At 40.0% G+C, this 18,196-nt stretch overlaps 1 protein-coding gene across 1 annotated transcript in view; it reads left to right on the top strand.

Moving 5' to 3' along the window:
• The window catches only part of lmcd1 (LIM and cysteine-rich domains 1), a 65,886-nt gene extending 57,566 nt beyond the window's left edge, over positions 1-8,320 (top strand). Inside the window, exons 5-6 of the mRNA XM_043708407.2 lie at positions 2,044-2,259; positions 4,264-8,320. Coding sequence (XP_043564342.1) covers positions 2,044-2,259; positions 4,264-4,425 — 378 coding nt within the window. The 3' untranslated portion in view covers positions 4,426-8,320. The remainder of the gene's footprint in view (positions 1-2,043; positions 2,260-4,263) is intronic.
• The last annotated feature ends 9,876 nt before the right edge of the window (positions 8,321-18,196 follow it).

Here is an 18,196-nt window from a genome sequence, read left to right as displayed (position 1 = left end):
TCAGCCTGGACAAGCAGTGCCACTTGCAGCTGAACTAGCCCTATGTAACGCCAAATTGGTATTGATGGACAAATTTCAGAGAGGACTACTGCTAAACAGGTTAGTGAGCATTACCTCATATTCCAAGCTCCTTGGATCTCAGTTGACCCGTGATTCGGGAGTTAATTTTAAATTTACCCCTTACATTAGGAAATTGGGAGGATCTGACCACTGAGGAGGCGGGCTCCTGTTGAGCCTGAAGCAGATGATGCAGAAAATCTAGGCCTGTAAACTTGGCTTTAAGAGACTTGTTGGAGATGTCGAGTCAACAGAAGAAAATGAAGCAGAGGTTCCAGAGATTGCAAACAGAATTAAGCAAAGGATGGAGGAAGCCATCCAGATTCTGTCTATTATCATGTCTCTGGCATGTGAGCACTTGGTTGTCTTTGAGATCATGTCTTGGAGACCCAGATCCAGTAGAACACGCAGTGGCTGCGGCATATGCATTTGGACCTGTAATCCATTGTGCTGGCATGGGTGCAGCTTCACTAGACAAGAAGGGGATAAGGCACCTAAATATCACTTCAGGTGCCCCTTTTCTTGATGGATGTGCCATACCACACTCACATGCAAAAGAAGCGTAAAGAATGGATGTTTTATTCCAGCATACTCAAAAGGTGACATTGCCTTTCTAATTCCCCTCTTCCAATGCCACAGTGTCTCTCACAGGTGAGGCCAAGGAGGATGCACCAGCAGACTTGGATTCCTCTAATCCCCAGCTCACCAGGATACCAGCCAAAGTCACCTTGGTCATCAGGGTACAGCAGTCAGCAGCTGCCTTCACCTTAGCTGTGGATGTTGAGAAAGCTTCAGGGGTATTGGTGTGAAAAGAAAGCTTAAGACATTATTAAGGCACAGTGGTGACACAGGCCTGAACATATATAAATTTCACTTGAAAATGCATGTTTAATCACAGTTGTCAAATATGTTGCCTTTTATTATGTTGCCAGTTTCCACAATGTTGTTGTGTCTTTCAGGCTTTGCATTTAATTCCCTCTCAATTGGTGGCTACAGGTCTGTGGATGCACCATTTATTGTGCCATAGTAAAATAGCAGTAGTATCTGTGAGTATCTTGCCGTGTATAGGATTGAACATTGGGCATTATTTATGGAGTTGCAGCCTGGGAATGCATCTGTCAACCTATCAGGTAGTGTTCACTGCAATGTCATCCCTCTGAGGCTGCTGCTTAACATTGTCCAGATGGTGCCCACATGATTGTCAATCTACTAAGTCTCACTCTGCTCTTATTGTCACTGTTCCATCCCCTGACTACCCTAAAATTTAATCCTAAGGACTCCAATAAGGACATCACCAACCCCATTCTTTAGGACCATTTATCCACTACACTGCCTGTCGAGAAGATCCTTCTATTGCCCAGTCACAGAAACACCACATTTGTGAAGAAATTACCCTTCCTCCCTTGACAGGAGGCACAATGCCTCTCATCCCCACACAGTCTGCTTCACTTAGCCTGCTCCATGCTCTAAACCGCTTTAATTTCCCCCATCCAATCTCAATCAATACCTCTTTGAGGAACGCTCCACACAGGGGACAAAGAAATGGCTATTCACTCCAAATTCCAGCAAATACAATGCCTCATCTGTGGTATACCGCTTGTATGCAGTCAAGGATTAGAAGGCATGGCCTGATTACATATGGATAACTTAATTATGAAAGGTAGCTTAATTCTGGTGAACAGGTCTTTTCACTGAACATGCATGACACCCAAATGCCTACAAAATGGTTTCTCACGCTTGCTGCTGGTAAACTGAACCTTTAAAGTTCAGAGAACTTAATTCCCAACTTTCATCTTACTATTGGGAAAGTTTATTTATGAGTCTGACACAATTAAGATTCCTATTTCTGCTCCCGAGAGCTTCATTGTGGTTTTGCTAAGGGCAACGTCATACCTTGTTATTAAACTCTGTTTTGTTGATGTAAGTGTTTAGTTGAGTTATTATTGCACTGTCACTCATGAGTTGGGTTTCTCTCCTTTGTTTCAGTGTTGTGAGCTTTGCAAGCAGCCAGTTAGCAACGAGAACCCCGTGGTGTATGGGGAGCGAGCAGGGTATGACAGGCTCTGGCACCCAGCGTGTTTTTTGTGTAGCTGGTGCAGAGAACCTCTGGTGGATCTCATCTACTTTTGGAAGAGTGGGAAGCTCCTATGTGGTCGCCATTTCTGTGAGAGTGAGAAGTACCGCTGTGTTGCCTGTGATGAGGTGGGTTTTTTGTAATTGGAAACATTGGTATCCTGCGTGGAAAAAATTTGGTCACACAACATAGTCTTTCGTGTTGGCTTATGCCTGCAAATTAAACTGTACAAGTGGACCACTGCCACTGCTGTAGTGATACTCTGTTGGATGGGTCCAAATAAAACAGATATCACCTCCTGTGATCTTCATTCTGCAACTCTGGATTTTGCAAAATAAAGCGATGCCCAGGGCAACCATCCACACGTAAAGCTACTGCTGCAACAGTACAGTCGGTCCTGAATAACACAGCTACAGCTTCAGAAAGTTTCTGCACTTCTGATGAACTTGGCAGAACTGTAAGCTGGTCAGAGATGTACAAGTTCACCAGCAGAGCAAAGAACCTGAAGGAAGTAATTTTTTTCCCACTCTACTTGCTCAGCCAAGCTCCTGATTGAGAGAGATAGATAACCACTTTATTGAAAAATCACTATAATGGCAGATGCCAAGTTATGATGATTTTACAAATGAAAACAAGTAATCATAATTATTTACATAGATATAGACAATCACTTAAAGAAAAATAAAGTTTAATACAATAAAGAGATTGCACAATGATAATCATTAAGTACGTACATAATTATAATAATTCACAAACTGTTGCTGTCCTTAATCTATAGAATAAAACTGAAAGATCTATTGCATTCTTCATCTTGTTCAAATGGCCACAGATTGTACATTGTCATGCTGATTTCATTCAATCTTTTACATCATACAATGGAGAGCATGTCTCATTTCAATAAAATTGTAGGTTATAGAGGATCTCAGCATAACATTTCAGTTTCTTTGCTTTGAGTGTGCATCATGTAGTAACACCCCAATAAAGAGATACATGTCCACATCCTTCTACATAAGAACAAAGGGTCCACAGGATCCAGTTCTTCATTACTCCTTGTGCTCTTGAGTGCAGGGTGATTTGTAGCAGCTATTTGCAGTCTGGTATAAAAGTTCTCCTTTATAAAGGGCCCTTTATGATCTTCATTATTGGCTGCCGATGTTTTCCACACAATATTGCTGTCAGAAAAACCATCAGTAGCATTGATCTTCAAACTAACCCACGGTTCTGAATATATCATGTAAGACATCAGGATCAGTGGCTCTATCTAAGTTTAACAATCATGCCCAGAGATGACACCAAAATATGAATCTATTCCTAACGTACAGATTTGTGAACAGTGGTCCGCACTCTGGCTGTTCTTTGGAGTTAACCTGGCCACGCTTCAATGGAAATCTGTACAAAGGCTAATTTTACACACAATTATGATATTTACTTTCAAATGTAGAATTAGGTTTTATTATCACGTGTACTCAAATACGGGGATACAGGAGTACAGTGAAAACATTCCATTTTGCCATTCAAGGCTCCACCTTAAGTAGACGCAAAATCTTCAGCAAAAAATGGCAACAAAGAAATAAGTTAAAAGTTCAATATTACAGTATAAAGTAGTAAATAAAAAATAAAGTTACAAGTTCCAAATTATAGTCATTCTTTAGTCTTGGGCCTGCAGTCACTCCAACCTGGGCTTTCCCCATGAGGGTTTGATCTCTCGCATGCTGGGCTTGATCTTGTGAACTTAATGGTCATATTTATAAAAGTAACATTCCATAGGCCTTGGATTGGCATTTAGTATCAACACCATATACAATCCAGTGGAGTGCATCTGTCTGGAATGGGATGATGTAAGTAGTAACCAAATTTATGGGTCCAGTCTTTGAGTTTGATAATACTTTGGTCATGAAATTATGCATTTAGCTGGGTTGATAGCGTATGCTAAGTCAGAAGATCGTAAGTTCAAGTACTCCAGTCATACATTTTCATAGTGCTATTGGAGTGTTGCGTGGTTTAATGTAGTTCATTTAAGTGATGGCCCCAATTGGTACACAAGTATCTGGAATAGGGCTGATGGAAATCTAAATGAGAATTGCTTTGAGGAAATAAAATCCTGTATTGAACGCAATCTTTCTTTGTTACAGTTAATTTTCTCAGAAGACTACGTAGAAAGTGAAGGACTGACATGGCACAAGAAACATTTCTGCTGCCTGGAATGTGAGCAGCCACTGTTGGGAAAGTCCTATGAGCTGGAGCAATCCAAGCTGTCCTGCACATCCTGTTACAAAAGCACCAAGAAAATATGATGGGCTTTCCCTGGAACACTGATCCATGTTGTGTTTTCATATGCAGTACACATTAAAGCTAAGAAAGTTTAGTCAGCTAAAAGCATAGGAAGCAGATCTAACTATGATACCGTAACCAGTTTCTATGAGTGAAGTAGTTCAACAGAGTGGGCATTTTTTTTGTTTTATTTATTGTCACTGTATTTTGTAAATGCATGTTACAAAATACAATGAAAAGTATTGTATAGTGTCACCACTCTCTGACGCCATCTTACAACATAGACACATAAACCAGCATATCGAATATAAAGGCAGAAAAATAAAGGATCCTTTAAAATCTCTACAAGATTCATATTAAGACCATGTTGAGGTTTGTGTTATTAATTGATTATTTTGCAATGCCCCTCTGAGCGAAACACTTTACCATCCATAGAAATGACCCTTTTTTAATATAAAATGCTCAATTGATGTAGGTTTGCTCACTGAGCTGGAAGTTTCATTTGGAGGCTCACTGATGATGTTACCTAGTATGGTGACGAAACATCTGAAACTGAACCTTCCAGCTCAGCGAGCAAATCTACAGCCAGAACCTCAACCTGAGCTACAAATCTTCTCAAAACTCAATAAAATGCTCAATCTCAGCATTCACCTTCTCCGTAAAACACTGCTGCACACAACCCTGACTGCTTGAAAAGAAATACTTCTATATAAATAGTTGTTAGATGTAGGTTTACATTTGTAAAAGTGACGATATTCAGCTGTAGATCACTGCTGGATAGATGACAGAAAATATTGAAAGAAATTGTTTGGATTAAGCATGCAATGGGTGTTGATATACTGAACTCCTCTCCCACTTATAGGTCTCTGGGAAACCAATGGTATCTCTTCTCTCCCAATTAGATTGGAAAAGAAGGATATGGATGTGAAGTGTTTAGTACCACTATATGGCTGGCTATCTTTTATCATTCAAATTTCAAGACCTAAAATATACCTTCACCCTTCAGAACCTGTCAATCTAAGGCTGCAAGATTTTATACTGGTTGAGGATAAAAACATTGCAGTCTCATTTGTACAGTCCCTTTATACAATATTGTGGAGGGATTCTGCTAGATTCCTTTCAATGTTTATATATTTAGAATTAAAAAAAACAACCTGAGGGCATGGCATGAAATGGCTCATGGAAAATTTAGTCTGGAATCTACTGAACGGACATTCCTGTGGGGGGAGTTTGAGCTAAAATTAAACTGCCGTTGGCATTCAATGTATACAGCTGTATATTATTGTAAAGGTGAAATCCTTTCGGATGATCACTAACAAAATATCAGCACTTGGAATTGCATCCATTGTATTTTGCAGTTTAATTTAAACAAGCATTCTTGAGTGAAAAAGATGACGTGAGAATTTCCCAGAAGACCCCCATCTGCCTCAGTTGGCAATGGCAGTGAATGAGCCAACCTTATGATTTGATTGAACAATGCTGAACTAGTGCAGGAGGAAGGGTTTTGCTGTGCCCGGCTCTCGAAGGGAAAATCAACCAGGATTCACATTTCCACATCATCATCCAGTAACCTCTGTCTGTGAATGAAGGGAAAAGTAACGTTCTGCTGCAATGCCTATCATAGTCAGATAACCCCTCGGCATACTCTGTGCAATGGCAGAGTGGTCACATGGGTCAGACACAGAAATGGACTCCTGTACCTGTGGGCTGTGCCACAGAAAGAAATGATTACCTCCTACAGAGGCACTGAGAAAACTTAACAGCAATCATATCTGTCAGTTTACAGTTTAAGGTTACTGTTTCTGAGGGGATCCAGGCTAATGTTAGCTTCAATTTGACCAAATTGTACAAAGTCATAAGGGCATGTAAAGCTTGAATTTTGAATGTGCTCTTGGGTAATTACATTGTTGATGGGATTTCTTTTATGACAGAGAGACCAATCTTGGTGTCTTCATGCTGAGAATGTTCCTGTTTAAGATATTATTGCACAGCTGCTAATACAACACATTCAAGTGATATTTCTCTTGCAGCAGATAAGTTGACACTTAGATGTATTGGAGAAAGAAATGCCAGAAGTCTACATCTGTACAATTTATTAATGCAATGATATTTAGATACCAGTTAACTTCAGACAGAGACAGAATAAAGTTGCAATTATTGTCTTTTTACATAGTTACTTTTGGAAAAGTATCTCAGTGCTTCACATCAGAATAACTTCAAGATTTCTAGATTAAAAATGCATTAATTCTTAGCTGTAGTTGAAACTATATATAGTGTCTGGGCCTATGAAGTAAAAAGTTATGAATTCACATTTCCAGCTAAGAGCATCATTGAGGTGGTGCACATGATGGGAACTGGAGCATGTGGGGCAGTCGACATGTAAAGTCCCCAGCCCATTAATTCCTATAGAACCTATTGACTTGTATATCAAAAGTTTTTCCCCCATAGGCACTCCTTGATAGCTTAAGCTATATGTCACTCATATGAATCTGTACACTAGTTTGGTTCTTGTGTTAGTGACCATATCCCATTGAGATATTGGGGTTTCTTCAGTTTAAGACATTTCCTTGCAATGTTTTGTTGACGATAAAACATTCAATACAGATGCAACATGTTTGCAATCTCAGTGTGCATTTCTGGAGACTGAGTGTTATGGACCAGACCAAGCCCTTTTTAAAATATTAAGAAGATAGTCTAGACCCTAACTTTTTATTTTCTTTTAAAGGTAAATATAAGATGTTGTGTTCCAGAGGCAACTCAATTAGTCAAACTGTCAGGCTTGAACCAAAACACATTTTATTCGTACACTATAATTAAAATTCAGACAAAATATAAAGAAAAGAATTGCCTTAACTTTAGCTATTCAAATGCTTAATATATGTTAACTACTGCTAATTAACTGTTCCAATATATTAACATCCTATAAACATACCCTTGACAAAAGCAAATTCAGCAAAATAGATTGTCTCCCATGCAATTCGAGCAGCAGGAAGAGAAATAAGTTTTTAGCTGTAACGGAGAGGAATAAATTTCCACATTCAGTCTGAAGACTCCAGCAACTGCTACTGAAGCCTAAAACAGCCTAAAACTAAATAAATCTGATTCTGCGGAAACTTGACCTTACCCATTCAGGCAGCTGCTAATTGTTCCAACTTTAAAAAAAACCCGAGGCTTCACAATCTGTTTATTGGATTTCAAGCAGACTGCTAGGAACCTCTGTTTCAACATTCATTGAAAAAAAAGGACAAAATGCATCACTTAAAGCCATAGTATTGTCACTGCTAGGATGGACAATATCAAAAGCATGAAATCTTCATTCTATGTGAATTAATGCCTCTATTTTGATTAATGGATGGAGTATTAATACATTGAATGTTCACAGTAATATCTACTAGTTTTACTGAGTGCAACAAGTAGATGGAATCTCAAAGATGGAGGCGGAGGAGTAAAAAAAAATATTTTTCCAGAAAATAAATCAGAAACCCATGGGATCAAGTGGAATACTGGATTAATGTCCTCCCAATATTAGACACCATTGCCTCCAATGAGGAGGAAAATCAGATCAGTTCAAAAACCAGTGTTGCATGTGACATGTTAGTCTCCTGACACTGACTTCAATATTTTGAGTCGAACTGCATGGCCCTGTTGTAGACTTTGACACAGAGAACTGCAGATGTACACTGTTGTGTGCACTGAACACTGACTGTCCAGAGGCATGCTTATCACTGAGGATTAAAGAATGAAAGGAAAATGTTATCTGATATGTTTGAGTTTTTTTTCTTCCACATGCAACAATGATAGTTTTTAAGTTAATGATTGTGTGTCTGTTTGTGCAACTATGAATGATTCATTTAAATGCAGACTTTTGTAGATATTTAACCCTTTTGAAAACTTAAATAAAAACTCAGAGCACAAGAATTTTGTATTTAGTTGTAAATGTTTCCTAGTTCTGTAAGCTGCCTTTCCCCAATTTCATTCATAATTTAGTACAATTTATGGAAAGTGCATGTGATACAGACTCCACAGCAATATTGCAAAAGCACAAATTGCCTGAAATGTATTCAGATAGTTTTATTCCTTCTAGCAAGATCTGATGTGTTCTATGAACTGTTCCTTGAGACTCTCAGGACTCAGCAATGTCAAATGACACCAGTGTCCTTGAATTTTTGTTGCTTTTGCAAAAAGATTTAGACCCTCAGTCAAAGCTGCCCCTTGTCCTAGATGATAGAAATGCCAGCATTTATAGTGATATTCATGTCTAGTGAATGGTATATTAGTTATTTCTCACAATTTGCCTCCTTGGGTGTTTCATTTTATTTCAGCAGGACTTGTTTTTTAACCGGAGGCCAGAGGAGGTGCTTTTCAAACTAAATTCCTGAGGATCATGTTGTAAAATATGTAAATCGCACACAACGTTTTCCTTCTTAACAGTTGCCGAAGCCAATGGGTACAAACAATCTCACTATATTACTCATAAATTCTAGTTGTTTCTCTTAAAGTGTCAGGCAGACTGTCAAATGGCATAATGCTTCCACCTTTCCCAATTTTTCCCTGGAGAGCATATAAATATATTACCCTACTGTTGGAGCTGGCATGAATCTATCATGATATTGCATTATAGCTACTGGAAGTTGTACCTTGAGTTAAAATTTTTGTGAAGACTTACAATTGTCCCCACAAGTGATTCTGAAGGTTCTGAATAACTGGTGCCCACCAACTGGGTAGTCCTTTATAATATGATCAGGCCTGAAAGGTTGAAAGAAGGTTATTTGTCACACCCATATCAATAACATTATTAAATATAACTATATACACAAGATGGTAAGCGAGAACATACCAAAAACACTGCACACTTGATGTTATTATGAAATGACTCCTTATGTACGTATAGCTTTTATTAGAGTGAAGTTATAGTTAACTCTTTAGTCCACACTTCTCATTCTTGGGCAATGATACACCAGGCACAACAGTGACCATCTGACATTGACACAAAGGCATTATCCAATGTATGACATTGGTTCAACAACAAAAATGGCGACCTATCTGAATTATCCCCTTGCATTATTCCAGGACACACAAGGTCAATGACAGTGTCTCATTTCAGAGTGGCATGGTAGCTCAGTGGTTAGCACTGCTGCCTCACAACGACAGGAGCTCCGGTTCAATTCCTACCTTGGGCGATTGTGTGGAGTTTGCACGTTCTCCCCATGTCTGTGTGGGGTTTTTTTGGATGCTCGGGTTTCCTTCCAAAGTCCAAACATGTGCAGATCAGGTGAGTTGGCCTTGCTATATTTCCCCATAGTGTTAGGTGCATTAGTAGGGGAATGGGTCTGGGTGGGTTACCCTTCGGAGGGTCGGTGTGGACTTTTTGGGCGGAAGGGCCTGTTTCCACACTGTAGGGAATCTAATCTAAAACTTGGGGCTGTTATGATGTACAAGGACTGGTTCACGTTGGACCATTGAGTTTGAGCATCCTAATAAAAGTTGAAGCTATCAGAAAATTTATGGGGCTACATTCACAAGTAGGTGGTTATAATGCAAATAGTTGAGCCAACACACTTGGTAAAAATCATACCTCATAACCTCATCTGTTAAGATTTCAGGTAAGGGAGAAACATTGGTGAGAGATATCCTAATCCATAAGACAATTTGAGTACATTGACCTTTATGCATCTGATTGTGGGAACCTTTAGAAAGTGTGCATTGCATTTCTTGTGGAAAATGTCCAATTTTAAGTGTTTAGGGACATAGGATGTTGCAAGGTGCAAGACTGGGTATAGAAAGGGGCAAGTGTCCAAGTGATAACTATTCTCAAAAACAAACTATGTAGAGTAGCCTGAATCTTACAGTGTCCAGACCAGTGAAATCTGAATTTTTCTGTCATGAAGTGGTTCACGCACATGAGAGATGTGGTGGGGCTATATTAATCTCACTGGACTAGTAAACCAGAGCTCCAACAATCTTGGTACATGGTTTCAAATCTTGCCATAGCAGATGAAATTTGAATTTAAAGAATTTTTTTACAAAATGTTATCCTAATGGAGACGATTACTGTCAAATATTGTAAAAGACCCTTCTGGTCCACTAATGTTCTTTAGTGAAGGAAATCTTCCAGCCTTGTCCAGGTTGGCTTAAATGTAACTGAAAATCCAGCAATGTGGTTGACATTTAACTGTCTCCTGATGTAGTTAGCAATCCATTTAGTTATACAAAACCTCTACAAAATCTAAAGAAAGGAATGAAGTGTGACCAACCAGTTGGTATTGACCTAGGCTCTGAAAATGACAACAGAAAAGATAGCCTGGTTGATTCTGCATAGTAGTCCTACTAGCATCTGGGAGCTTGTGGCAAAATGTGCAGAGCTATCCCTCAAGCTATTCAAGGGAGAGTCTGACATATTCATACTGACACCTTACAATGACCCAGACATCATCATCATCACTGAGGTACATTTTGGTCCACTGACTGGACAAACCCAGCAGAGGTTGTGACAAAGTGGAATATAGTCAGGAATGTGTTGGCCTGGGAGTCCTCAACATTGACTTAAGAACCCATGAACTCTAATGGCATCAGGTCCATCATGGGCAAGGAATCAACCTGCTGATTTTCACCTAATATCCTCCGTCCTCCATATTGAACACCATTGAAAGTGGCAAGGGCACTGCCTTCAATGTCCATCAGCAGCAGTGGCTCAACAGAATCCCCACTGATCTAATGGGATTGACATGTATGGGGAGAAAACAGGAACAAAGAGCTACTTTGGATAATCAGCCATGACTATATTGAATGGTGTAGCAAGCTCAAAGGGCTGGATGGCCTGTTACTGCTCTTATTTCCTATGTTTTTCCATAGTTCTAACTCACTCCTCAATGCTCAGTTTGGGTACCACCAGCACCACTAGCTCCTGATCTCATTACAGCCTGAGTGAGAAGTGAGAGTGACTGCCCTTGACATCAAAGTAGCATATGGCCAATGGTATCAATGAACCCACGCAAAACTGGAGTCAATGGGAATCATGGGAAAAGCTCTCTGCTGGCCAGTGTCATATGTGACACATTAAAAAGATGATTGTGGTTGCTGGAAATGAGTCATCTGAGCTAAATATCTATCAACGTCCTGCAGAGATACTATTACCAGAAAACTAACCAAACCAGCCATAAAAATGCACAGACCAGGTCAAGGGTTAGGAAGTCTGCAGTGAGTAACTTACCTCCTGTGTCTTCCGGCCTGTCCACCATCTACATGTCCAGAGTGTGATGAAACACTCTATTCTCCTGAGCAGGGACAGCATCAACAACACTCAAGAAGCATTCCACTATCTAAAATAATCTAGCTTGTTTGATTGGCACATCATTGCTCACCTTCAACAATCAATCCTTCCACCACCAATGTACATTACTAAGACACAGCGCAGTCACTCCCTTGACAACACCTTCCAAAACCACAACCACTACCACATAGAAGGAAAAGGACAGCAGATGCTGGAGAAAACCAAAACCTGCGAGGTTTTCTCCAAACCATACACCATCCTGCTCTGGAAAGGTATCGCCTGTCTTGCACTGTTGCTGAGTCAGATTTCTCCTTTCTTGTCAGCTCCTTCCACCCCAAGACACAATTCTTGCAGCAGGGCAAGAAGGCAGCTGATCACCACTTTCTCCAGGGCCATTAGGGATGAGCAATGTAAGCTTGGCGAGCCAGCGACGCTCACACCCCGTGAACGAAGAGCTAGAAAGCACATGTACTGCAATTGCTCAGGAAGTTTAAACTTCTAATAGAGTAATAGAGCCACAGAGATGGACAGCACAGAAACCAACCCTTCTGTGCAACTCATCCATGCTGACCAGATATCCTCAAAAAATCTAGTCCCATTTGTTAGCACTTGGCTCATATCCCTCTCAACCCTTCCTATTCATATACCCATTCAGTTGCCTTTTAAATGTTTTGGACCGGGGTGGACAAAATTTAAAAATACACGACACTAGATTATCGTCCAACAAGTTCATTTGGAAGTAGCTGATGAAGCTAGTACTTCCAAATAAATCTGTTGGACTATAACCTGGTGTTCTGTGGTTTTTAACTTTTAAATTTTGTAATTGTACCAGCTTCCACCACTTCCATTGGCAGCTCATTTCATACACACACCACCCCTTGCATGAAAAAGTTGCCCCTTACTTCCCTTTTAAATCTTTCCCCTCTCATCTGACTGACCTTCATTCATCAAGACACTATGCAAATTAATTTGACACCGATTATGAAGTCTGAGGTTTAGGATAGATGCACAAGACTTACCTCGATACTGAGCCTGGAAATATTCCACAGTTTAATATCTTGTCTCAGATTAGACAGGGTAGTTCAACTGAACACCATAACCGACACTGCCACCTACTTGACATGACGCTGTCCCCACTACCCACACCAGATGTGACTTGACAGCTTGCCTCCATACATCCACTCACCCATCCATTCACTCTCCCACCCACTCAGCCATCCACACACATTCACCACAGGAATTGCAAAGCACACCTTTTAAAGATTATGGAATCAGATTGTAAATGTCAATATAATACATATGTACAGTGAAGAACAAAGCACTGATTCATGATGAACAATAAGAGGTGACATTGCTGAAAATAGTAGATTTACAATAGCAAAGTGCAAAAAATTATGTATATGAAAATGAATTTATGAATTTGCGTCTGTATGGGTGGATGTACAAGAGTGTGTACATGAAAGTGTATAATGAATGTGCGTATTGATTCTCTGTGCTTACGTGAGCATGTAAGTTTGAACATCAGTTTGGGGCGTTTGTGTGACTAAATATGTCTACTTGTGTGCATGTTTTTGAGAGAATGTTTTGTGTGTGTCTGTTTGTGTGTGTCATGTGTAACCTGCACAGCAGTGGCGAGCACTAGTAGATAGGCTGTCTGGGGGAATTGCATTCATGTGTTGGCATTGTTCCAGATGTCTCTAATGTGCAAGTTCTTCTTTTTAAACTCAGTCACCAACAGGATTTCTACAATGTGTGACTGCATGGGAAGGTGTGCTCAGCAGAGACAATATTCAATTACTCGGTGCCAAAAGCAGTTTACCAGCAGCGTTCATTTTAAACTACAATCACAGAAGATAATTTAAGTCAAATCCCCTCGTGGATCAACCAGTAAAACAAATGTAATTGAGAAATAACAGAGCAACTGGTGCTCGGTTGACTAAGCTCAGTTAAGATGGCGGTGAATATTTTATATCAGACTCTGTGGCCTGGATAACGATGGAGAAAAGCAGGGTCAGTATCAAACAGAATTTACCGGATAATGTCAGTGTAGGATGAGAACAGGACAGAAGTTTACTTTGATGACCCCGATGGTTGAATGGCATTGTCGTCATTGTCGTCCTAATAATGTCGTCATGCTTTGCTGCCTTTGCATCATAATATACTTAAGCTTAATCTAGAAACAGGATTCTTCTGAACATCCATTCCCCTAATTTTCTACGTCTTTATTGCCCCACCCTTCATTTTACACCCCCACATCTTTCCAGAAATACACCTCACATGCAAACATTTTTATACCTATCTTGAGGAATAGAATACCTAAATTTGGCTAACACAGTTTTAGTTTGTACATTGGTTGTAAATGGTTGTATAGTGAACTCTGATCTGCTCAAACATTTCTGCCTAATGAATGGCTGGAATCAATTATAAAGAGCAATTTGTCATAGAAAGCCAACTTTAATGTTGGGATGAGAGATATTAGAGATAAAAATAATAGTTGCAATTTTACGGTTAAAGTATGAGAAGCAATATGTGCATTTAGAACCAATAGATTCCAGAGATGGTTACTTAATAAAAGTGGAGTTTTATTAAATTTGGGCAAGTCCACCAGCACTTGGAAAACTATTATCACACAACTTCTGTTTGTCATTTGACCTGACTATGAAGATCTGAGATCCCTGCCCAGCACAGCAGTTGAAGCTACCTTGTTGAATGTTTCTAAGGCAAGGATGTTTGAAATGTAAAAGAATCAAGGGTTATGGTGGATGAATGGGTAAGTGGAGCTGAGTCCACGAAAAGATCAGCCATGATTTTATTGAATGTCTTTTTTTTAGATTAGATTAGATTACTTACAGTGTGAAAACAGGCCCTTCGGCCCAACAAGTCCACACTGCCCCGCCGAAGCGCAATCCACCCATACCCCTACATGTACCCCTTACCTAACACTACGGGCAATTTAGCATGGCCAATTCACCTGACCTGCACATCTTTGGACTGTGGGAGGAAACCGGAGCACCCGGAGGAAACCCACGCAGACATGGAGAGAATGTGCAAACTCCACACAGTCAGTCGCCTGAGGCGGGAATTGAACCCGGGTCTCTGGCGCTGTGAGGCAGCAGTGCCAACCACTGTGCCACCGTGCCGCCGACAATGGGCGCAGGCTGGATGGGCCAAATGGCCTACTCCTGCTCCTAGTTCTTATGTTCTTATGTAAATAATGTATAATAGTATAATATAATAATTACAAATAAAGCATTCAGAACTAACATCAGAAAATCTTTATTTTTCGAAAACATGTTGTGAATACAATAGGCAATTCTCATTCTTTCCTCATTTAGTTTTTGCAGGTCTGAGTTCCAGAGTCTGTGAAGGTTTATTCTTAAAGCTTCAGAGCTTTGAAACTGAAGCATTCAGAGACAAATGAAAACATCTACTGACACCTCAGACCTGGATTGAAGTGCCAGCCGCCAAAAGTAAATGACTGGGATTTCCTTGCATAGACGCCAATAAATGATATTGAGTCATGAAGAAAACACAGGCATTCTGCAGGCAGACAATCATCCCTTCTTGTGAGGGCCCTTGGGTTTATTTATCTGTGCCAGTTGAAATAAACAGAAGCCAGTACAGAGTGGGAAACAGTATTTTGTTCAAGAAACTGCCTTATTTATTGGACTAATAAATTCAATGGTGGGAAGGGGAGGTAGTATGGTGGATGAGAGTGGAAGGTGATTATAGAACAGAAGGTCTATGCACGGTATGTCTAAGGAGGAAAGACCCCTTCCCAATTGGTCAAAGGCTACAGACTTAGCAACAGAGCAGACTGAGGTGAATGAATAGAATAATTGTGGCTGCGCCTTCTTTCTAGTCCATCTTAAACCAATTTTCTTCCTGCCCCCTTGAAGAAAAACAGTTAAAAACCTGTTAACATCAGAACCTTAACACCGCCATCTACCTAAAAAAAGAAAGTTGTGGTTTTAATGCATGCTGTATTTGGCAATTGCTCAACAGACAAACATCTGTGTTCATACAGAAAAAAATATTTTCAAACCACCAAGGATCTTATTACCTGTTAGTGTTAATAGAGGAATAATAAAATAAGAAAGAACGGTTTCTTGGTTAGCAAGCAATATACTTTGGCTTTATAGGAATTTCCATGCTTTATTAGTTTTACTCCTTCTTTCTACTTTTCTTTCCCAAAAGAGTGTTTTCTGGAACAGGTTTTCCTTCTCATATTTTCACTTACACAAAGGCCAAGTGTTTTGCCCTTACTGTAAGTGAGTGCTTCAGCTCCTTAAGCACTGAATCCCATGAGTGACCTGATTTGTATTTAAACTATACAGTGTCTCAAATAACTTCTCCAATTAACCACATTTAAAGCGACCAAATATTTAAAATGACCACAGGCAACTGTTGCCAGTCAGCTACAGCAGATGTGGCTATAGGCCCAGTGTGATGGACAATTGATTGTGTCGTGCAAATGATCACAAAGAACATCACAGAATGAGTTTACTGACTTCACAATGCCTGTAAATGCATGAGGGAGAGGGGAGTAGTACAATGATGTATAGCTGGGATTCAATGGCATGGGAGAAAGAGAAGACTATGTGGAACATGAATAATTGCAGGGTCAAAAAGAAAGATCAAAATATCCACCATCAACTGCATAAAGTAGATGGTCTCCCCTGTCCAAACTGGACTGAGCAGGCCTCAGATGTGTCATGTGATTGAAACTGGCCTGAGAAACTGCAACTTTACCTTCCCAGGACTCAGCAGATCCATCAGCCACCAGCTTGACTGTGAACCAGACTCTACAACAAACTGCAATTCATCAAGCAGTCAAAGCTCTCAACCTGTTCCAGTTTTGAAGTTCAGCTGAGAACCAGCCCTAGATATTCAACTGCAAGAAACCTCGCAACATAACGTTCAGTGGTTAGCACTGCTGCCTCACAGCGCCAGGGACCAGGGTTCGAATCCCACCTCGGGCAACTGTCTGTGTGGAGTTTGCATATTCTCCCCAAAGTCTGTGTGGGTTTCCTCTGGGTGCTCCAGTTTCCTTCCACAATCCAAAGATGTGCAGGTTAGGTGAATTGGCTGCGCTAAATTGCCCATAGTGTTAGGTGCATTAGTCAGGAGTAAATATAGGGTAGGGGAATGGGTCTGGGTGGGTTACTCTTTGGAGGTTGGTGTGGACTTGTTGGGCCAAAGGGCCTGTTTCCACACTGCAGGGAATCGTCTAAAAAAATGCGAAGACTTTGCTTTACAAGATGCTCACTGCAACTTTAAGTCATCAAATCCTGCAATAACCCTTCCATGCACCTTTGACAGCATTTTCCAAACCCAGAATCTCTACCACGTAGAAATCTTAGAGGAGCAGACGGATAGGAAAACCACCACTTTCCAGTTCTCTCCAAGTCACACAACATTGCGACTTATAAATATATTGCTGTCACTTCACTATAGCTGAGTCAAAGTCCCGGAATTCCCTTCCTACACCCAAGGATTGCAGTGACAAAGAAGGCTGCATACCACCACTTTTTCTTGGGTAATAAATTTTGACCAAGCCAGTGATGTATGCAACCCATGAACAAATATTAAAAAAACTCTTTAAGAAATGAAACATCTGTGGAAGATGGGAAATCATAAATTAGAGACTGAGTGGAGAATAATCTGTAAAAGTACACTACCTTTATCTGCATCCAATAACTGCGTATGTGTGTGCATGAGACTGTGTTAATTGGGGTCAGTGTGTAATAATAAATAACTTTATTTTAAACTGAGGCAAGCTTTCTGCTTAAAATTTTAATTTGAATATATACTCCAATGATAAGAAAAGATGCACCTCTTTCTGTGCAAAACATATTATTTGCAGTCAAAAAGAGAAACATATGTTACAATAAAACAAAGAACTGTGGGTGCTGAGAATCTGAAACAAAAACAGAAATTGCGTGAGAAACCCAACAGGTCTGGAAGCCCCTGTGCAGAGAAAGCAAGTTAACATTTCGAGTCCAGTGATCCTTCTTCAGCTTTACCACAAAGTAATTATAATAAATGTTAAAAGCAGCAGTCATGGCTAATATTTGTCCCTCAGTAATTGTTGCCAAAAAGGATTATACGTTCATTAAGTCATTGCTTTTGATAAGAGTCTGTTTTGTCCAATTTAACTGCTGCATTTCCTCTATTACCACCGTCATTAGACTTCAAAAAGTATTTCATCTACTTTGCTTTGAGGCATTTGGTGGTCATGTAAATTGTTTTATAAATACACATCTTTCCTTTTTTTTCTGTTCTTCTCTGAGGCTAAGTTTGTATTGCTTTGGTATTCACTGGAAAAACAATTGAAGAATTCCATTTTAATTTTAGGCATATGTATTTGCACTTTGATGACTGGGGTACTTTTTTCTGTTCAATGTGGCGATGAGCATGGCATAAGAGAATCAGTGTAGTTGTTTTCATGATACACCCACTCACAGCAAGTTCTTGGGAAATCATATGCTTTCCCAGCACAGTGGCACAGTGGCTCAGTGGTC

This window comes from Chiloscyllium plagiosum, unplaced genomic scaffold (genome assembly GCF_037043375.1).
Source record: "Chiloscyllium plagiosum isolate Xiang-an unplaced genomic scaffold, Cpla_swu_hap1 HiC_scaffold_14, whole genome shotgun sequence".
Lineage (NCBI taxonomy): Eukaryota > Metazoa > Chordata > Chondrichthyes > Orectolobiformes > Hemiscylliidae > Chiloscyllium > Chiloscyllium plagiosum.
This window is presented reverse-complemented; position numbering and strand designations above follow the sequence as displayed.